This window comes from Vanessa tameamea, chromosome 16 (genome assembly GCF_037043105.1).
Source record: "Vanessa tameamea isolate UH-Manoa-2023 chromosome 16, ilVanTame1 primary haplotype, whole genome shotgun sequence".
In the NCBI taxonomy this organism is placed as follows: domain Eukaryota; kingdom Metazoa; phylum Arthropoda; class Insecta; order Lepidoptera; family Nymphalidae; genus Vanessa; species Vanessa tameamea.
Genome location: NC_087324.1, coordinates 8,097,310 through 8,121,201, shown reverse-complemented (window position 1 = coordinate 8,121,201; position 23,892 = coordinate 8,097,310). Strand labels below are relative to the sequence as shown.

The 23,892-nt window shown below is 29.6% G+C and overlaps 2 protein-coding genes across 4 annotated transcripts in view; both read right to left on the bottom strand.

Moving 5' to 3' along the window:
• Positions 1 to 749: 749 nt before the first annotated feature.
• LOC113402907 (peptide methionine sulfoxide reductase) lies at positions 750 to 15,840 on the bottom strand. Its single transcript, XM_026643264.2, has 5 exons — positions 15,638 to 15,840; positions 11,478 to 11,638; positions 7,585 to 7,705; positions 4,892 to 5,028; positions 750 to 1,714 (listed from the first exon to the last, which is right to left on the bottom strand). Exons 1-5 carry the CDS (start codon positions 15,683 to 15,685, stop codon positions 1,480 to 1,482), a joined length of 702 nt encoding a protein of 233 aa, XP_026499049.1. The 5' UTR covers positions 15,686 to 15,840; the 3' UTR covers positions 750 to 1,479.
• Positions 15,841 to 17,397: 1,557 nt separating this feature from the next.
• The window catches only part of LOC113402906 (protein phosphatase 1 regulatory subunit 16A), a 36,120-nt gene continuing 29,625 nt past the window's right edge, over positions 17,398 to 23,892 (bottom strand). For 2 of the 3 annotated variants that reach the window (XM_026643262.2, XM_026643261.2), the window contains exons 9-10: positions 22,966 to 23,467; positions 17,398 to 22,052 (exon numbers count right to left, since the gene is read on the bottom strand). In XM_026643262.2, coding sequence (XP_026499047.2) covers positions 21,805 to 22,052; positions 22,966 to 23,467 — 750 coding nt within the window. In that variant the 3' untranslated portion in view covers positions 17,398 to 21,804. The remainder of the gene's footprint in view (positions 22,053 to 22,965; positions 23,468 to 23,892) is intronic. The other variant, XM_026643263.2, reaches the window with a different exon arrangement.

The window sequence follows — 23,892 nt, the reverse complement described above, 5'->3', positions numbered from 1 at the left end:
AGGAAATTTTGTAAATAAACGTACCTATTTTAATTTAATTATTTACCGGTTTATTATTATCTAGAGTCTAAATACTGTTTTTAAAACATTCGTTAGTATAGTAGCGCCATCTATCAATTCATTCAGACTTTAAATTGACAGTGCCGCTTACAAGTTTGATCAATCGTTCACAGATAAAGGTTTTAACAATTTGCAAACAGATGTCTCTGCTAGTAGCAAAAATGTATTTTTCGGCAACAAAATACGCGAAGCAATATCCGATGCGAATAGGCGAATTATATAATAAAGTACAGCTAACTTACTTATATAATAAAACTTTATAAATAAAACCTTTGCCGAAACGAGCTTCACTAAGTTTTATGTATATGTATGTATATTGTATATTTATTGCAAAAAAAAACGTCTTCTCATTTATTATTAAATTATGTATATGTATACGGATACTTGTGGACAAAGAAGAAAGTGGTTCAGAATAATACGTATTATTAAAACTTTCAATTTTAGAGATTTATTTAAAATAGTTTCTTTGTGATTTTTATTGAAAGAAAAGATGACATATTATGGTATCATCTTTTTTTTTTGTTTGATGATCTTGTTAAAATTACTTGAGAATAAGAGCAATATAGAAATTTAAGGTCTTCCGTTTCAAAAAAAAAATGTGAAGGAAAGAATATGCTATGTGGATATTATGACAACGATATATGTCACATATTGGATAACTAAAATACTAAATAAATGAAACAACTGTCTTAATAAAATACGTTTTTTTGTGTTTTAATCTTCACAATATAGTCTATTCTTAAAATTACGATCGAAATTGATTGAAAATTTAAAAAAATATATGAAGTGTTGTCTAATGGATTGATTTAGGTCGGCGCTACACTTGGGTGCAAACATTCGAGCAAGTATTTGATAATTTTGTACATATATTTAGTATATATCTATCGATAAGCGATTAATACTATTATAACTCAAGAATTTGTAAATGTTAGCGTTTATGTTCGTTGAACTTTTTTTTTTAATATATGGCACCGACATTATACTTAATACAGAGAACTTGGCATAATGAGAATAAAATTTACAATATTTAAATGTGTCATGATATAATTGCTAGTATTCATTTTAAACTAACATTGTAATGGAATGAAATAAAAAATGGTCCTAAATAATATTTATAGATCAAAATGCAATGCCGCCCCTAATGCTATCGCTGTAGGAAAGATAAAAGATAATTTATTATAGATTTGTTCATATTAATAATTTAATAAAACTAGATCAATTACGAAAACATAAGATATTTTTATAAGGGCAGCATTTGCTAGGTCCATACATATGTGGCGGTTAACCTTTTTTTATATTCCACATTTTATTAATTGTTATCAAGTGAATTTAAAATTTATATTGATATTTATAATGGAATTAAAGTGGATCTCTAATAACTTCCGATAGATGTATGGAGCTTGTTTTATAGTCTATAATTTAACATGCTAATCCACCGCCCTCATTGCGTTCCAATTCACGGCGGACATACTCCGCCTGTTTCTCGCTTAAGCCAAGACGAGTGACCTCTTGTTCGAACTGTGTCATCCCGCCAACACCCACGAGGTAGCCGTTGAGTCTAGCCGCCAAATGTGAGGTCTGCAATTTTGAGGAGTCGAGGCCCAAGCTTCGGCATAGATCTTTGTGTCCTTGCAATCGGTATTTTTGATGGTAACTGAAAACATTTTGAATAATTTTATATAAAATTTTGTACTTAATGATTTATTTTTTTGTTATTATAAATAGTAAAGGTAAACATTTATAATCTATCTTTAATTTTTTACTTTCTATCCAATGATGAAAAGCAAAATTATACCACACTTAAGGCTATAAATAAAGCTCATTGTGGCTTTCATATATAGTTTAATATATATTAAGTTAGCATGGTTATTATTAGCAGTTAAAACAGTTATAACAGCGAATAGCTTGCAATTTAAGAATGGGGTCAATGTCCACAAATAAGTGTAATAATAAATTAATATTGATCGAGGGATCAAATAAGTCAAATCTCCAATGTATATTTATCAAAGGAATCAAATGTTAACTGATCAATCATGATCATTGATCATAAATTGAAACACAATGGTTGAGATTCAACACTTCAAAAGCTGTCCGACTTTGTCATATTATTTGATTTAATAAATAAAAGACGGCGTAATGATTGGTTATCAATATCTCTCTAGTAATGAAAATGATAATCCAAAATGGAATATGGGGAATATGAAGAATCAACCTGAACAACTGGACCCAGACCCTAATAAAATATTTTACACAATGTCAATCAAAATATATAGCTTTACAATGTTTTGAGTTGACGATTATGTTTTTGCTAACAAAAATTATTAAAATATTTATAAACCAGTTACAATGTTATAGATCGTGACCGTGGAACATTAAATTAGATATGGCAACATTGAATTTTATTTGTCATACTTTTTATGTGAGTACATAAGACTTTGTATGAAATAAAGCAAAAAAAAAAAAACTAATTTAAATATTTAATTGATCTTAATGATACTGTGCACTAAACTTGAGCAATATGGTATCCACGGTGACCTATTGCGTTGGATAGTCTCATACCTTGACAATAGAAGCCAGTTAGTTGCTATTAAAGGAGAAGTTTCTCTTCCAGTCAAGGTTACCTCTGGCGTCCCAAAGGGATCTCATTTAGGTCCCCTGCTCTTCATCACTTTCATTAATGATCTAATTGAAAGATAAGAATCGCCTTGCTTATTGTACGCCGATGATCTTAAAATTTTCACTATTGTTAATAATTTTGAGGATGCTATGATACTCCAATCAGATTTAAATAGTGTAGATAATTGGTGCAAAGAAAACAAAATGTTGTTAAATGTCAACAAGTGCAATGTTATTTCTTTTACAAATAAAAAGCATAAATTTCAGTTTAACTATAATTTGAATAATGTTTGCCTGGAAAGAAAGACCATCATTAAGGATTTAGGTGTTTTGTTTGACGAGAAGTTGAGGTTTAATAGTCATTATGATTACATAATTAATAAGAGCACACGTCTTCTCGGTTTTGTTTATAGAGTCACTAAGCATTTCAAAAATTCTTACAGCTTTCTACGTCTTTATAAATCCCTCATTTGTAGCATCTTTGAGTATAACTCATGTTACATAATTTCAATTTATTTTAATTTATATGTTTTGCTGTAATTTAGTAATTTATTAATTTTTGATTATTATATAAAATAGTACCAGACTGCATTGATATATAATTAATATGAGCATGCCGTGTACACATGCTAAGGAATGTAATCTAGCTCAAAATTGTGTAATTCCGTAATTTTAATGTATGTTCTGATTGTATTCTGTTTGTGTACCTATGAATAAATAAATAAATAAATGATGTTCACATGATAACACGCATCAGCGTGTGATTGCTGTTGATATTAGTTCACAAGATCTTGATAGTTGTACCGTGATTGCAGATTAATAAATATAATTTCGTAATTATGTAATTGGAACAAAACTGAAGATTATTATTCATTTTAGTCCTTTTATTATAGATCTAAAATATACTAACTGTTTTTATATGTGATAGGTGTGTACATTTGGCAAAGTCCTTTTTTATGGATACAAAAAACAGAGAGATTGGATTGATCCCAATATCAAACAACAATGAATCAGTCTAATTCATCACATTTCTCGTTGATATAATTGAAGTGTGAAAAGATCTACTTTGGCTTGCAAATGTATGTATATATGCCTGCTTCCTAGGTGTACTGGTCAAAGCCTTAAGCGCTTGATTAAGATTTTAAGCAAACCTTTGAAAAATATAGTGAAATTAGTTTTCAACAGAGATTGGTTTGCTCACATTGTTCAGATTTTTTAGTATTACATTGTTGTAATACTAAAAAATGTTATGAACAGTGAACATACAAACACGATTAATCCTACTATTATTGATTGTCATTGAACCGGCAAAAGAAGCGCATCGGTTTTTTTTGTCAATTTTTGATTATTTACATATGTATATTCAATATTAAAAAAGAACTATTTCAGGAGGCGATCGTTTCATTCCCAAGGTGTAATATGAACTCACTAATTTGCTTTACTAATTTAAACTTAAAGCGAATAGACATAAGGACGTCTTTGTTAGAATAAAGAAGTTAGATATATGTCCTTATAGTTTAAACCGGCGACACGTGATATGAAAACCAATGACATTTAAAATGGAGGTTAATACATACAATTGATGATTACTCAAAAGGAGCCGGCCATGACATCGTTATTGTTATAATTGATAGTTAACATTATGTAGTACATTTGAATATATTGTTACTATGTTAAATATTATTTTGAAGGTCAATTAAGACTACATACATAATGTTGTCATTTAAACTTGAATGCGGGAAAGCGTCACTGAGGTTTTATCCACGACATGTTTTCAATAACTAGGAAGGACAAGTTACTACCGTATATGTTACGTATCTATACACATGGAGTGTATGCGTTTAAATCTTTCGGTGTCAGCTATTCGGTAAGAAGAAAATCGAAACTCAACGCAGAAAACCAGTGTGAAATGTCAGAAAAAAATGTGTAGAACACACGTATCAATACGGCGTATCACTCTCAGTCGATTGTCAATATTTCACGAGTGAGATACGAAATGAATTCTCACAGAATCGCACTGCAATCTGCATAAGCGATCGCTTAATATCCGTTTATAAATCATTTCGTGTAAAGCGATGCCAAGTGTTAGATGAAATCTGTCATTTGTTTAGCGACTAATCTTTTATTAAGTTACTTACGAGTACCGCCACAAAGACTGTTATGTCTTATAAGACTTTGTACAAATGAAATAAAAATATTATTAAAATAAACTCACTCTTCTGCAGGGTAAAATGTTCCAGCAGGCGCTATTTCTGTTCGTAGCTGTCCGTTGCAGCGGATTTGCATCGTCTTGTGAGACGCCTCTGCAGCCAGCCTCTGTTCCTCGTCATGATACAGAATCATGGATTGATACTAGAATTAAAAAGTAAATAGTTTTAAATAAAATAGCTTAGGAATGCCTAAGCTATTGATTCGAATGTGATGAAACTTTAGAGATTTTTTTTTTGCAAACGGTAAAGGGCCAGAAAAAACCTTTTATAGAAAACATGCGAAGCCAGAACGCGTAGCTGATAAATTATAAATATTTACACAGTAAACATTTTGTATGAAAATATATAGAACATTCTAAAGATTCCATTCTTTTTAAATTATGAAACAGATCTATTCATAAGTCTATAAAGATAAATCCTATTATTTTCAGCCAGGATTCCTTTCGAATACAAAGATATTTTGAAATAAGATAATAAATGAAGGTATACGAGAGGAGCAGAGAGAAAAATAGGGATTATTTTGAACGGTTAAAGATTGAAGAAAGAAAAGAGGAGGCGTACAATTGGATATCTACTGAATGATGGTGATTATAAATATAACATTGTATGAAAATTATATCGCGAAAGTAAGACACTGACCTAGATGGTGTTCATAATATAATACGTATGTCGCATCAAATTTTATTAAAATTCAATTTTTAAAACGCCATTCAACAAACTTCCTAAATGGCAATCAGTACTACATCTTCCGTTCATCGAATAGAGTTTACTTTCACGGAAAAAATATATTTATATTGGTTATGTTAAATATAAACATTATTAGTATTTCGAAGAATAATATTTTTTATATTAAGCAATTAACATATTTCTAGTACGTCAATGTCTATTTTCTGGAGTGTCTGGAAATGGCAAACACTTGACTAGTATTACTGAAACATTACACGGCTTATTTCTCCGACCTCGACAATAATGTGCTATTTATTTTTCGAACACGTTTTTGTCATAATTATTTTATCAGTTATTATAATCAATATAAGATAAACCAAGAACTAACAAAATGTAATTTGTTTTCAGAAGAACGAACAGCAATTTATTTATTTTAAAACTATTGCATTTGGCACAAAATATCTTAATGTCAGAAGGTTGGCAGAACCTTTGGGCTAATCAGAAATACTATAAATAAAATAAATTATACATAAACGTACTGTAAAAACTATGGAAATATGGTATACAATGGTAAAAAAAATAACAAACAATGTTGCAGCAGTTAATAAATGTTTTGTTTTGTTGATAATCTTTGGCACAACAATTAACATTGTTGTACTGTGATTGTAAAACACTATTTATATTTGTGAATGTTGTTATTTTATAAAAGCTAATAAACTCAATGTTATTTTATATAAATATCTGTTAATAATATAATATACATACCAAACCCTTGAGTACATTTATAACTGTTATAATTAAAAATATATATATTGAACATTTTTACACAACGAAATTAACTTAAGTACTACTCACTTATCATATGTTCTACTGCTAAACAGCAATACTTTGTATTGTATTTCGATTTGAAAGCTAAGTTAGTGTAACTACAAGCACAAGGGACATAACATCTTAGACCCCAAGGCTGGTCTCGCATTAGCGATGTAAGGAATGGTTAATATTTCTTACGGCGCCAGTGTCTATCAGCAGTGGTGACCGCTTATCATCAGGTGGTATATTTGCGTGTCCGTCGAATTATTTTATAAAACAAATTAAATTATATATTATCGTGATTTTACCAAAGCTCTTACTATCATAAATAAATCAATATATTATAACTATTACTACATATTATAGTCTGTTTGTCTGAACGCAATAAACTCAAAATCTACTGAAAATATTTTCATACGGTTTACACCAATGAACTGAGTGATTCATGAAGAAGGTTCTGGTGCAACATTAATAAATGATTTGTGAAATATGACGATGATTGTTGAATGTCGATGTGCGAAACGTAAACCGATAGAGATATAGGTATTACGATTAAAATAAAATTTATAGAGACTCATTCTACCGGGTAGTAAAGTGTACGGGTACTCTACGGGTAGTAAATTGTAAATACAAAAAATACCTTTAAAAACAGTCTATCTATCTCTAAACCGTTCACCTAATTAATAGATTAATAAAAAACACCATTCTTATATTTGTTTCTTTCAATTCTGCCGAATATGGACATTCCTAATTAATAGAAAGCTGCATACATAATCATAATGTTTATCTCTATCTTGATGCGAACAATGACATTTAAATCCATATAATTGTGTATACACACTACAAGTTTATAAAGGATTGATAAATTTCTTACATGAATCGTAGTAAATTAATCCATCATAATCGCACATCGTGTTTTATTACTCGAGAAAGTAATTCTTAATCTTGCTTGTAATTACGAAGATTATAGTATTATTATGAGTAATCGGCTAATGTTACACGCAGCAAATATAAGACACTTCAGATACATCATATATACTCTAAGGTTTTGTATTCCATTATATTATTAAAAATGATTAAGGTTCCCAAAATAAATCAAAATTAAAAATATTTTATTATAAGAGAACTAATATCAAAACAAAGTCATTCGTATGCATATATTTATAATATTTTAATAAATCTAGCGAGGCTTTAAACTAAAGCTAAATGAGTTGTGACTTACCTGTCGTTTTAGCTTGGTGGTCAGCCCGTACTCATGGTTACCCCAAAACATATCAAGAAGATCTTCGTACGTAACGGTTTTCGGATCGTAATCCAGCTCGATTACCTCCGTGTGATCACCTCTGCGAAGAGAAATGTTACTTTCTTAAATCAATTAAATCAAAATATTTTCTATTTAAGCGGGCAATATTTTATTATATCTTATGATTGAATCGTCATGTTACAGTAATGTATTAATTTAACTTGAATTAATATGCTACCAAACTATTTTTAATTAAACCTTAAAATGAAAAAATAATGGATCCAGAAAAACAATGGTAAGTACCTACCATTAAAATGAAACCTTTAAAAATCCTTTCTATTAGGTAGTACTTATGAAGCATTTACAATAATCTAGATGATGATAATTATATTATTATAGTTGGGTAGAACTGATTTACAAATCAATTCCAATATATAATTAGTGGCGTAGAAAAATACTTAAAATAACTACAATTAGCAGTAGGTACTTAACCAAATCCTATTAGTGAGAAGTTTTATCGCTATCAAAATATATGAAACATGAAATTAATAAAAGAACTGAATAAATAACTGAATTTAAAACAATTGCTAGAAAGCTTGGTAGAAATAAGTTGTTCGTTAAAACTGATCGATAATAGACTTAAACTATTAAAAATGTTTAATTATTTCGATAGATCTTCATTTTGACTTAACGTTCGCTTCGTATATAAAGCGAAGCATGATTATAAATAAAGCATTTCTAATCATCAAAGAGATAAACAATGCTGATAGTGCGTAGTTTGACGACCACCTTGGCCTTGCAGTGCGTAGACAACCTTGACGCAACAGATACATTGCCAAACTATATTAGTTCAACATAATAACCACATCTAAAAGAAATACTTTTTTTTTTGTTTTTTATTCTGGCTTTTATTTGTGCCAAAATAAATACTTCCTTGTCTTCGAATAACCTAATTCATCTTCGTACTCAGTCACGTGACTAATATAAAAATGAACTCGATATACCAGATTTTTTAATCCTGTTGTTTTTTCTATGGTGTACCATAGATAACTGCGAAATGAGTTTACTTAAAGGCTTAATCAGCCTTAATGGAGAGTTTTCCCAGAACTTAATATAATAGAATATCCCGTGGAAAATTGAATTAATATACGTAGAAATTTACTAACAATGTATTAGTTTATGTATATCAATGTTCTTTGGTAGGTACTACATCGAAAAACGTTGAGAGTTGAGACTTAAACATTATTGTTATACAAAAAAATATTAATATATAAAATTGTATTTAAAAAAAAAAACAAAATTTGTTTTTAAATATATTTGGCAGGATACTCTAATACTTATACTTATATTGTTACATTGTCTGTGATTTATTAACACTCGTCAGAGCTTATTCAAAACGATAAACACGCATTTAAAAGTGATTAGGCGAATCTTACTACGAGTAGTCACTATAAATAAATCAAACAGATTATAACGCAACAATAGAGTTGCATTAACATCATGATTGTGTATTATAAAATACTTAAAGCATAAAATGATTCCCTTTTATTTGAACTACGTTTTCAATTAATTTATTACACATTCAATTTAATGTTTCTTTCTAGAAAATACAATAACAATGATCATCGAGATGTGGCAATCACATATAAAATAATTTATCTTTAAGGAAACTACATACACACACATGTGTCTACAAAGACACACGGAAGGCATTCTGCCATTTATACAATATTTCTAATATGCAGAGGAGAAAAGTGGAACACACAACAAAACCCCAAAAGAGAAGAGCAAATAGAATGACCACATTCGCTAGACAATACGACATTTAAGTAAAATATATTTTATAATTAAAAAGACAACATTCGTCACTATTGTGTACGTCATTTATGATACATAAACCTTAAATATAACGATAAGGGACTACACGTGGAATCATTAACAAATGTAGAATATACGTAATTCATTCATACGTAAACAAGATTGCTATGTAAGTTTTACGTAAAAGGTAAAATACATTAAAATATCACGAAGCTAACGTGGGTTAAATCCGTTCATTGTGTATTTATGGGTTTTTCATATAAAAAATAATATCGCTCTAACCGGCCAGTAACTTTTTCCGCTCTCTAAAATTAATTCTTTTTTAAATCGTCACAATTTAGTAAATTGCAATCAAGAATCCTTTTTACAATTCCTATTTTCTGCAATTCAACGGCTGGAGCTCTTCAAAATGAGACCACAACCGATTTTTTATGTACAGCTATCATCCCATAATCACTGGAACAAAAATCGGCTTACGCTACTAATATATAAGATATGAAATATTTAGTTTCATGTACTACTGAATACACAAATTCTTGTCTCATAGTAATTACATTAATTATTAATATACGATTTATGTAGTTTAATTTTATTACACATTGATGTCATTTCAGATTAAATGCTAATGACCTCACTGTTTTATAATTAGTTAATTACCACCACTTAACATATACAATAGCAAAAACAATTGCGCAATAACATAGTGACCATATAAAGTTAATAATCATTGTTATAATAGCAAGTCAGCGCGATTATATGATTAATCAAGAAATTTAGCAAATTACATCTAAGGCTCGTGTAATGTACTTGAAAAAAAAGATAAAAATCGACGTACGCTAATCTATATGCGAATAAAATCTTTGCCTTGACCCTATTTGTCCAACTGACAGTACGGTAGACACTTTGTAGTAAAGACTTTTTATTAATATACTCATTAAAACAGACCATATTTAGTCTAAAATATGTTAAAAGATAAAATTGTATATGAGTAGTATTTTAGACGTATGTTTTCATTAGTTTCTTACTTACAATTATAAGAAGAATTAGTTTTTTTTTATAAATACATGCATACTTGATCTGGTATTAGGTTTCAATGCCACGCAAACATACACACACATATTGAAAAGTCGTACACTGATTGTATGTTAGTACGGGAAATCTAAAACAATACAATGAATACTAAATTTACTTATAAAATAAAATATTTATAAAAACCTTTTTTGTAATGCATTTTAAATAGTTTTAATAATTAAAATCGATTTTTTATTGCAGGGAAAAATTGTGACGCAATGCTTATGTACCGTGAAAAAGAATAAAGAAAATCTCATAACAATTCAAGTTAACTGCTCCAAGTTGGTAATGAACATCTCTTCGTATTACATAATATACATTTACAGTTTCCAGAAATTTATAATTTGATGTACCGCTGTACCGATTAAACCTTCGCGGAAAGAAATTTGAAACGAACGTTCACAGTGAACACTTGCGTATTCAACATGTTTTGAAAATAATTGTTGTGATTTAATTTGCTTGTTTAATAAATTATCCTTAAGGAAAGAAAGCGGTAGGTATGTTTATGAGTTTTTGGTTGAATGATAAAATATTTCCTTTGAATATTTGTTTTACAGAAGATAAATGACGCCTAAATATGACCGCCAATTACTGGGATTTTTTTAGAATTATTTTGTGAGTTATAAATTGGTATTAATAGCAATTAAACCGATGGTTGAAACGTAAATATTGATGTTAATATTTATGTATTAGATCACTAAGGCATACAAAATCGCTCCAATAACAAATCAAATAAAAACGCACCTTTAAATTGACATTTTATAAGAATCAAATTAATATCCAATAAGCGAACATTCTTGATCTGAAATTGTGTTTTTATTACCTCTCGTGTACACTTGCATGATTTTAAGTTGAAAATAATAAAAGTTTGACAATTGTTACTCAAATGACATAAAAAGCCCACGTGCAAAAACATTTAATTTTAAATAAATTCAACAAAAAATAATGCATGGACACAATTTAAATATTATTTTTTGACTTACATGTTTCTGTAGTGCGGATTCTTTGTTGTGCCACCAGCGTACCCAACTCTTGTCCTCACGATACCGGTCGTAGCGCCGAACAGGGAATCGTTTGACCAGAAGCAGCCCATACCGAACGTCGCCTTCTTCGTCGGTATGTCGACATCGTGAAGTAAAGCGGCCTGTGTTAAACCAATAAAATACCATAAAGTATTATTTGTAAAAGTATTTGCAATATAATATCGGATTATTTTTTATTAACCAACGATTGTTTAAGTTATAATAATGTCAAATGACGAATAAGAAATGATGTTTGTTGGCAAAAATATTTCTGAGGATAACGTTTGAAGTGATAAAGAAATCTGATGTCAATGATTGTTCGAATAATTTTTCCTTTTTTACTTGCACTGGAAAAGACGTCGAGAAAAGAGCTCGTAGTAATATATCGCGTAATATAATTACCACCATTATGTAAAAAAGTTAACCGTGCACTTGGCTCCGATGCCCTGGACAACAGGTTTTTTTCTGGAGATGGTTATAATGTTATGTAAAGCAGTTCTCCTTTCGTCCTCAAAGGGATTCCTCTTAATAATAGTGGTTTAACCTGTTCTCGGTAAAACTTTGTTCCACGTCACGGTGTATATATTTTAAAAATATAATTCATTATGAATGTATTTATTTTCGAAAACTTTGATATTTAACTTATGTAAAAAAAAGTAATATCTTTTTCAAATTGTTTTAATGTTTGCATGACTATTGTTAAAATATTAGGTCTTTTAATTATTCGATTGTGCTGTTATCTATCAAGATTTCTTAGAAGCAGCCGTTTGTTAGTAGAATTACACTCACAGAACATCGGACCATGAGAGTATAGTGCACTATAATAACTCCTGTGTAAAGCCACATATCGTGACCGACATAAGATCAAAGATTAAAATGTCGTCGTCATGAATATTATACAATGTATATTAATTAGTGCAATAATATTATAAGGATATATAATTAAGAACTGCGCTGAAATTTAAATAATAGCTGATAATCTCTTCAGACTGATCTATTGTATTACAGCATAAGCATTACTGTTGTAACTAATGCGATGTCATCCACACAATACCAATGTTATCTTTAGTTCAAGTAATCAATTTTAATTAGGTACATGTAATTGCGTTCAATTTTTATCTAGTCCCTCGTTAATTATGCAATTATTTGAACAAATTTTAAATATGAAATGTATACTTTCTAAGTGAGTAGGTATTATGTTACAAATAAAATATCACACTGTTTTAAATTCTACTACATAATGTCCAACATAATTGCTTTTCTTTGTAAATACAATGATTATTTTATTAACTTTTTAATATCTTTTCTTGGTTTGGATTCGAAGATTAAAGTTCATCTCGCTAGCAAATAGCTAGTACAGTACAGTCATCTTCTACTAGTACTACATTCGTTGACACATAATTGATAAAACAAATAACTCAAAGAGAAAAACAATAAGTAATTTATAATATAGATCTCTAATCAATCCGGTTTCTATACAGATCATACAGCTATAATTCCGGTCGACTCAAAATTACTAATGACATTAGATCAGATGTGGACATTTCACATAAATGTAACTCATTTGCATTTAACTGTCACGACATATACTACTGAGTTCGTTACGTTATAATTTAAATAATTTCGAATCTCCTTTTCGAAATTCATCTCAATATCACACGATGTTGTGTATTCGAAGTTATTGAAATTTTCATTTACTTATTCGATCAATCGTTGTATTGTTTTTGCTAGAATTTTAATTTTTGCAGAAGGTATCCAAATTAGTCAAACAACGATCGAAGGTATTTTTATTGCGATTTACGGTACACAGATTTACAGAAACAGTAATGAGGGTTAAACAAAACAATCAACACTATAAATATATATAATCCCTTGTGAACCTCAAAATTATTTGGCCGTCAATATTTATTTAAATTAACATAAAGAAGCTCTCTCTTCCTATCTATTCTTGATTACACATGTGCAAGCTATTTTAATTTGCCTAAGGACAAATTTAAAATTTCGTAGAAGTTGATTCTGTAATTTAATAAAATTATCCTTTATTATATTTATTATATAGTAATTAATTAATTTGGAATTCTTCCACAGAATAGTCGCGGATACTCAAAATAACTTTTTCCCTTTACTGAGAATTACCTACTTATTATTTACTTATGAAAATAAATCACAAATTTTCAAAATATAATAAAAAATATGTTAAAAAGGGAGACGCTATTATTTATTGCAATTGCAAAAGCATCTTTTACACTTTTTAAGTATTTGCAATATCTATTTAAAAAGTGTAAAAGTTGCTTTCGGAATATCGATTTGTAGTTTTATAAGTGTGTTATTTATAAATATAAGTATGAATTAAATAATAAAAAAAAGTTTAGTTTTTTAGTCGCGATGGGACAACAAACAGACAAGTTTCACATCTATAAGATTAACCTCATACCGATGACGGCAAACAAGACGATTTTTATTAAATAATTTTTGAGTCAAATAAGATTTATAAAGACTCTACTTCATAATTATAGAGAAACAATAAATATATTCTTAGTGCTCTGCGCTAATTCATATACCATAAATTAATAATTATCAGATCAAAAACGGACGCTATAAACAAAAAAGCACTATTAGGCCTTAAGATCTATAAACATTAATAAAGTGTGACTTTTTTCAAACGAAACGAATCATACAACGATATTAAATTTGCCACGTCGTTCTTGAACTTTGATCGTTGTTCCACATGTAACTCGTCTATTTCGGTCTGAAATTGAAGACTTCCCTTGAGGTACCAAATGACAATTACCGACACGAGTAACGCTATATAGATTATCAATACAATTGAACGATAAATCCTAAAAATAACACACGAGACTAAAATAAATGTTTATGCGAGATTAATTTGATATTATTAAAATAATAAATGGTTCACTAGAGCTGTATTCAAACGGAATCAATTTAATTAAAATTATATTTATATTTAAACTAAATCTTATAAAATAGCTATGTTCTGTATAAGTATTATAATTTACTAGTTTACATTGCAGTTACAACGCTCAGAAATGTAAACACGTGTTGCAATTTTCTGACAATGAGACAATTAACATCCAATAAAATTTTCCCAGATATGATCACCGATACTGGTAAACTCTACTTTGGCGGTATTAACAAAAAACCTTTGTTAATTTAAAGTTCTTTTCTACGTGTCCCTCAAATATTGCATATACGGTTTTATTGGAACCTGAAATGGATTCAACTCAAACTCTACATTTTTTAAATTAAAACATTTAATAATTAATTTACGGTTAGAGATTCGAAATCTATAATACACAAATGAACACCGGTTTTATATTGTTCTTATTCTTATTTTTAAATGAAAGCCGACCCAAAAATATACCACGACATAAATAAAAAATTTAATTATATCCTCGGGTTCGAGCTCTTCGAATCCCTGTCTCAAAATTCGAGAAAATTAAAAATAGGTCCATTTAATTTATGTTACAGGCTTGTTTAAATATTTTATTTACAAGGAAAGATTTAAAGGAACCTATAGGCATATAATAAAACAGTTATAAATTTATATTTTTATATATAATATAATATCTATTATAAATTAATTTATAATAGATATATAAACAGAAATAGAGTCAGAAATTGTAACAGTTACAGGCTTCAATTGAACTTGTATTGTCATAAGTAATTAGATCTGATCGCAAAAAAATAACCGTATGAAAGAGCTACAAGTTCAACGTCCCACTTTCTTTCGCAAAAACTTCCATACACAATCAATCAAGCAATGTCAATTTGCATGTAGAAATTACACATTGACACATAAAACACCACGTTTAACGCGTGCTTTACATTAGGATTTTTAATATATTATTACGAATTATTCCCTCTTTAAATATGAAGAGATTGATCTAGAACATTTCTCGTATAAATTGACATAAAAAATCCTTTAATATATATATTTTTTTTCGACATTTCGTTTATTCATATATATAATAATATTAATTATTAAATAAACGATAGTTAAATACGTGCGATATAAAAATGTGGGGACATGCTTAAAAGAAACATTAAAAGTAATGATTAACATTCGTAATATTTTTTATAAATTTTATTAAATTACTTACGTTCGTTGGTGGTTTCATGGTGCAAAATTTTCTAATAAGTCTCAGCATGCACGAGGATAAATGATTGATTTTAAATTATTTTCCGGCGCTTAAGCGTGTAGGTTTTGTAGAGTCGCGTGTGTTATACGGATACGGAGTGAAGCCGCGACACGTCTGTACGGTAAGGCGGTCCGGCGCACACTGTCAAATTGTCAATGCCGCAGTAACCGTAATTTTCTAGCGAAATGCCCGTAAGGTTGTGTTTTACAAATCATGCACAGACAGACATCCGATTATAAGTCCACAATCACTGAAAAATACATTATATCTTGTAGCATATTCTACCTATCAGGCTTTCAAAATATCACAATTCAATAAAGGTACCTTATTAAAGACGTAAAACATCTATTTGAATCCCATATTTATTCCAAATGCTGACGGAGTATTTCAAATATAAATTATGTAGGTCAAAAATGATTTCGTCTGGCAAAAATATAGCTACACTCGTTAGCTTATACTAGACACTAAATTTCTCTTTTATTACTATATGAGATTGTAAGGAGTATTGATTGCGTACTACTTTGTGACGAACGCATTTCATTAAACGGCGTTGCTTGCAGTCACTGTTGGCAGATGATATCTATGGCGTAATATACATTTGACTTTCATCGCGCATGATATATGAGCGAAAGTGCAAGTTCATTGGGTTATTCAACTTCCCGTCATCAAATATTTGATATTTCACAACACTGCCGTAATGTTAGTTATCGATCTTTTTTATTTCTGGCATTGAATGACTTAGCATGCGGCAAAACCGGATCGATTGAATCTACCTTTGAATAAAACGTCATAACCTTTAACCAGAGTTCAATGTTACATAATAATTTAAATAACTGAATGGTTTTTATTTATAAATATGTTTTGAAATTTGATTTCAAGGTCAAGGAATATTATACCGTGTGTTCACCCTTTAAACTTTTTAAAAAACAAAACAAATATTTTTATTTATAATCATATTATAAATGCGAAAGCAACTTTGTCTGTTTGTAGCTGCTTCACGTCCAAATCGCTGAATCGAATTTGGTATGAAGCAAGCTTCAACTCCAAGATTTTATGCCTAACAACTGATTATAAATAAGCCAAAAATTTTCCGATATTTATGAACTTAATAAGACCGAAAAAATAATTTGGGGTTTTTCTGTCGACTATCAGTATGCTCAGTCTGGAAGTTGTAAGCTCCCATGCTTCGGAAAGCACGGAAATCCTGTAACGTTAGTAGTGTGCCTAAAATATTCCCAGTCGTGCCAGATTTACCGTCTTCGGATGTTGAGAGTTAGGGAATAGAGTGCAGCTGTGTTTACGCCCACACTTTTGCGATATTTTACAAATAAAATAGTCTCCCTTGATTTTGGCCAATACAATCTATGATACGTCGAATCGTTATAAACTAAGGGATTCGTTTTTCACAATTAAATAGTGACTTTTAATTATTTTAAGATAATCTAAATTTATTAATTTAGATTATTTTAAAATTTAATTACTCCCTTTAGTCAGCTGTGTATAATTTATTGTCATAAATTGATTCTTATTAGCGTGCAATAATACTATTTCTTTTTTGTAGTAATACCTTGCTTCCCTTAAATGGCAATCTTTGCGATAAATTCTAAGCGATTCTCGCTTATTTAACAATATTCTTAATAATTTAATATTTTACATAGGTACGTATTTTATTTAAATAATATATACATTTATATAAACTGATAATAAATAAAAGGCAATAATTAAAACAACTGATTTATTCATATAATATTTAAGTATATTAGGAATCACCTTAATAATAAACACTACTGTTCAAAAGTCAGTCACTAAGTTACATTTTTTATTATGAACTTTAAATATATTAATGAAAAATACAACAGACATATGCATTAGATATAATAGTTTATTAATTTGTACCGACTCAACCGCAATCATGAAACAGTAGTGTAAGAGTATACATAAGTACAATGTTTTAAATAATAAATCACAATATTCAATAATGAGCCTATGTAAACATTTAAATATTTAACTATTATTACGACACTCTACTTAAAGGTTGAGTTTTGTAATATGTGTTCGAATAAAAGCACTTACGTTGGAGAAGTTTGTAATGTGTAAAAATTTTAATGAGTATATTTAAAACCATAGACAAGACTTTCTATGTAGTAGGTATTTGTAGAATTTTAACATTATTTATGCTATTGTAAAACAATTATCTATTTCATTTATGCGCTTATAAGTTCAGATACAAAAATATAATTGTCAAAATTTATAGAAAATTAGGCTTTGTGCATTACTACTAATAACGCTTTAAAGATTTAAAAAAAAAATTGATTTGATAAGACGTTCTTAATAAATTTAAAAAACGGCAAGCTCCAAAAAGGCAAGGCAACGAATTTAGGCGACTATTCTAACATACATTAATATTCAAAAATATGTTTTTACCATCAATTTATACTACTGATTTCCTAGAGAAGTTCAAAATAACTTTTAGATATATTTACATACATTGAGTCCTACTACTTTCGAAAGGATATAATTTTTGAGTGTTTTCTAAAATATTAAAAATATAACATTCTCAAGGCAAGACTAACAAAGAGGCACTCGTTAAGAATATTGTAAATATTTACAATTATTATATTTAAAAAAAAATCTGTTTCTAAAATAGGTATAGGCGTTACGACGATATGAATACAGACAGATATCTTAAGCCGGGTACTCACACACGAGCTGACCGTAACTGTGGCCTGTTACTCGCACTAAAAATATCAGGTGGAAGAGAGGAACGTGCTTCGCTCGCAGCGAATCGACCAGTGTTGGAATTTGCCGAAAATAAGTGGCTCGCTGTGGTCCTTGACACTTCATAGCACACTTCAAACTGAATACCCCGTGCATTTAATAATAATTTGCAAAAGTAATTGGATATAAAACAAATCTCTCGCTTAAAAAACGCATATAAAAAGACGACACGGCTTTCAGGTGTTTTTCTTTAAAAAACAAAATAAGAATGACTATAAAAAAACATTTGAAAGAAGATCTCTAGAATTGGGGATGCAATTATAGCACGGGAACGTGCACTGCACGAATAGATATGTGCATTTCGTGGATTTTCAAACACTGGATAGGTGACCAGCCTACAGTTACTGGCTAGTGAGTCCCGGCGAATACATTAATTATTTAATTTACATTTGAAGTTTTAATGACGTCTGATAAATATTCTTCTAAATAAGGTTGGCCATATTTAGTTAATCAAAAATTAAAGATAAACTACCAAGAACTATATACAGAGTTAAGACATTTTTTTAATTTGACTAATTATCTAGACCATTACTTAATGAAGATATGTTTTATAATTTTTATACATATACTAATAGTAATTTGATACATTTTTGTTAAGAAAAAAACAATTTTGATATAAGAAAAAAAAACAATATAGAAATACAAATTTATCACAAAACGCTATAGGTGTGTAAAATGCTTCCGTAAAATAATACTGCAGGAAAATAAAAACAATCAAAACTTTTGTGCTTATAATATAAGGCCATTGTATATTGCTTAAATGTTCGTCTTCAATGTATACATTAGATATATTTTTGCGACGTCACGTGACATCCAAACCACGTTCCACTTTAAGTACTTTTTAAGTACTAATGACGCTCACTACAAACTATCGAAATAATTATTCTACACTAGTGACTATGATATGGACGAATGAATTACTAATGGATGGGTATTAATGACTTCTACGAGATAAATACGTTACAAAAAGCTTATTTACATAAATATATTTACTTTAATGGAATGTTAAGCTGCCATTATGATGAAGGAATACCACAGATATTGAACACTAGAATTTTATAGAATGATCTCACTCCTTTTTTTTTAATTATTAAATTTTTCAAAAGGTTACTTTTATATATAGTTCTACAATACCCATAAAGTCCGGTTATTAAAAATATTAAAATTATTAAAAGTGTACACGATAAAAGCTGGAAAAATTGGCACGCAGAGCAATTAGCGAGAAATAGATCGTAACGATGATTAAAAAATGCGAATAAATAGTGACAACGTAATAGGAAATAGATATGAACATATTTCACGGAATTTAAGTATATCTTATTTCAAATAAAAACAACAATATTACATCGCATTTTTTGTTATGGTAATACTCTGTCTAATGGTGCCATATTTAAAAAATATATATAAATATTTATACTTAAATATAGATATTTTTCGGAACTACTTTCGGAACAAACATGAATATTATTATATACATTATACGATAAGTTAAAGACAGAAAAATTGTAACATTTAACAGTAACGAGAAACATGAAAAAAGGCACGCTATACATCCGCGCTTTATGCATAATATAGTAAAATGTAAACTTACCTAATATTATTGTTTAAGTGGGGGTTTAGAATGGGGTCTACGAGGTTTTTTTTTTATATAGAATCATATATTATTGTAAAGCACGGATGTCAAAATTCCACTGGAATGCCATGGCCCCCTCCCTCTGTCAACAAACAGCTGCGTTTTGAGAATTAAAGATAGCGATTCGTAGAGCAAATACAAGATACATTTCTGAACTGGGTCATATTGTGTATTTTTTTTATACTATTAAAAAGCTTCATACATTTGCTCATACGATCCGGTTTTAAAAATATACACCTACATAACAATTCCAGTCTTAAACGTTTTGAAAGGAAGTACAAAACATTTTCGTTTGCAAATTATTTTTTAAGAAAAAATTGTATACTTTTGAAATATAGATAAAAAATTGTACATGAAATAGAAATATAGTATCGAAATAAATCGAAATTTAAAACTATTTTACATTTTAATAAATATTTTATATTATCTGTGTCTGTTAATCAATAAACGTTTAAATTAAATGTGTTGATGTTTTTCTCTTTCTTATTTTTTTTTGTTATATATTTGAAAGTATCGTTTCATAGCTCAAATATATCCACGTTTATTAATAAGAATATTAGATGTTGTCAGTTGTATTTATATAAATATTGTAATATAAGAAAAAAAATCCAGCCAGAATCTGTCATGGAAGAAAAAGATCGATTCTAGATTTATTCAATAATTTTCAATTTTGGAATTATAGTTTTTAAACATTATATATATACATAAAAAAAAATATTTTCAGACTTATCTCTACGATAAGTCAAAAATTATATAATGGAAAATAGAAATTGCGAAATTATTTAGGATGAAATAATTGCATTTCAATACTAACATTGATATGGATCTATTTGTTTTCAAAGATAAAATAATTGTAACGTTATTAAATGGTGCTATAGAGCTAAGACACAATACAAACGGTTATTATAATATAACGATTATACAATATTACTTTTAAATAAGCATAAGGACAGTTTGTAATGAATCAAAGGATTTTGACATAATTTATATTCACACTGTATATTTAAATAATTTTGTACGAAATGTGTAAACAAAAACGTCACTTTTTAAATAATATTCAATTAAAATATCTAGAGAAATAAATGCAAATTACAAACAAATTTCATACAAGTTTCGTAAATGATTATAATACTTTTTTAAATTCTGTATTAAATAATATTCTACGATGGATCTAACAGGAATGTTTATTGATTACATAGACATAACCACAAAATAATACACAACACTAATTATAATTTCACAAACGATACTATATTTTAACTATATCAAAACAATAGCAACCATATATAATAATATATTACATTATATAAACCATTGAGCTCTTAACATTATCACACGTTTCTAGCACATTGGCAAGCCCTTGCTCCGTGAGCAAAAATGGCAATATTCATTCCACGAACACTAACAGTATTGGACATTATATTTGTGAATTGTGTACATCATTTATTTCATGATATAGACAATATTTTTCTGAGATATTTCAAATCCATTCCAAATTTAAAAATGTAATCTCAACGTAGAAGACATGACAGGACGAGTATTTTTTTTACAGATATAGAATCACAAATATAGTGTCAACGCTTCAATCTCCCTTCGACATACGCCCCAACATTAAACATAATCTAAGCGAGCGCAGAATAAATTACTTTTTGGAATGACGATCAGACTTGTACGCATCGAATGGTCTCATACAGTAGTGATGGGAAACAATCGATAATTACATTATAATACAGCACCGGTGCGATTTCGTATCGCCGACGACGTCACTGGTGTGCCCCGAAAACCTCGGGACCGTTCCGGTGCTGGGCGTTAGAGTGGGAGGACTTATCTGTACTTGGGTTTCCTGCTTTCCGACCTCCGGTATCGAGGTGAGGCTGTGGTTCGTTGTGGAATTCGCGCTGTTTTCCACTGGACTGCCGTTCGTTCTTATCTGTGCTCGCTGCTTTTTCAAATCCGCTAATGTTCCTGTAACAGTCGAATGTCTGATGAGAGATCTGACCAAGTTCTGTCTCGATCCCTGGTTTTCAGCTACAACCATAATGCACTGTTTTCATACGTTAATAGAATTGTTAAAAGAATTGTTAAATTCATACAAGTTGTAAGAAATAGTAATCGTATAAAAACTAGGTCAATGTTTATTCGAATGTGCCGCGTGAGACGTTGAATTTCTTAATTCGGTGCAAACTTCAAGATTAATAGTTTTATTGGTCGGATATTACAACTAAATGGACGAGTTTGTGAAAACAGTGGCATTATAAGTATAGTTCTTACGAGATAAGCATAACTGTGAAGGAATGTGATGTTTCTTAATTGCGCAGCGACGTTACTTTCACGTGCATGTACTAAACATAATTCATATGCATAAGAGTAATGCTATTATTTACGAAAGTGTTACTAGTACTGACAAAATGTGATGTAACTGGAGTATTTATAATATGAAACATATACTAAGAAAATAAAACATTTAACTATCAGCAACGGACAGGAAAAAATTTAGAAAGGTGATAAATAAACGTGTTCAGTGAAGAGGATACAGAGTTTAAAAAACAGAAATATATCATGCAACTAACTACAAACGGCACATATTTATAAAAAAAAAAAAACAGAAACAACTACGAACGTAACATCTACAAGAAACACTAGACAAGTACACAAATCATGCAACTACAACCGGTGACCGCTTGCCTCAATATGCATCCTCGAGAGACAATCCTCCTATGGCACTGTCCCCACTTCCAAACTTGAATATATTTATAAACCATCACTGTGCAAAACTGTTAGATAAACTTTACGTATAAATTGTTAAAATTTGTGCCTTACATGTATACGTTATAGTGCTTTAAGTGAAATGGAGTTTCGTAAGGATGCATATAATTACCTGCATTAATCATGACGGTGACATGAACATTTATTTTACCATTATTGTCTGTGGTGTAGGTCGCGGTTCCACCTTCAGCGATCGCGATCGGGTTTGGGCTCATTATCACCTCTTTCCTACCGTCAATCGCGTCCTCTGTTTTGAATGCTTCATTGTCTTGACCTTCCGGTGCCTTCCTTATTCCGTTGGGTAATCGCTCGAAGTGTTTCCCGTCATTACTGGTTTCGTGTATCGGGCTCGGTGAATAATGCGATGCAGCGTTCACCCCGAACAGGGGATTCGATATCTTGGGTTGGTTGAAGGTGATGTTTTCGTTTGAATCGATTGTGTCTAATCTATGCGCTCCCTTTTGATTGTATGAATGCTTAGGGACGGCATAGTCCACATTTCCAGACTCGCAACTCTGATTAGATGTCGTCGAGCTAATTGATAACCGAGTATGCGACAAATCGGCGGATATGTTGGCCGTGTTCTGGTCATTTTCCATGCCATTAGACAGCCCCTGCAATTAATGAAACGAACTTGATATACATTAAGCGATATGAGAAGAATATAATCGTAAGACTATAATCGTAGTTATCGATTACAATGTTTTTATTTGTTTGAATATTAAGTTATTATAGTAAATTTTTATGGCGAAAAGGAGCAAATTTTTTATTGTGATCAATTGAAAATTTATTTTCCCTTTACAATAAATACTATAAAAATACGATAATTATTATCGATATTTCAAGTAATAATACATAGAATAAAGCGACGGCTCTAAAATATTCTTAACAAATAACAATTATATACTGCTTTATTGAGGAAATTTGAACGAATACTGAAATATCTCTGTATATTGCATTTGTAATAACAAAATTTGATGTGCAAATAATCTGAAGAATTATGCAAGGAAATTTCCAAAACCGACTTCATGAGAAACTC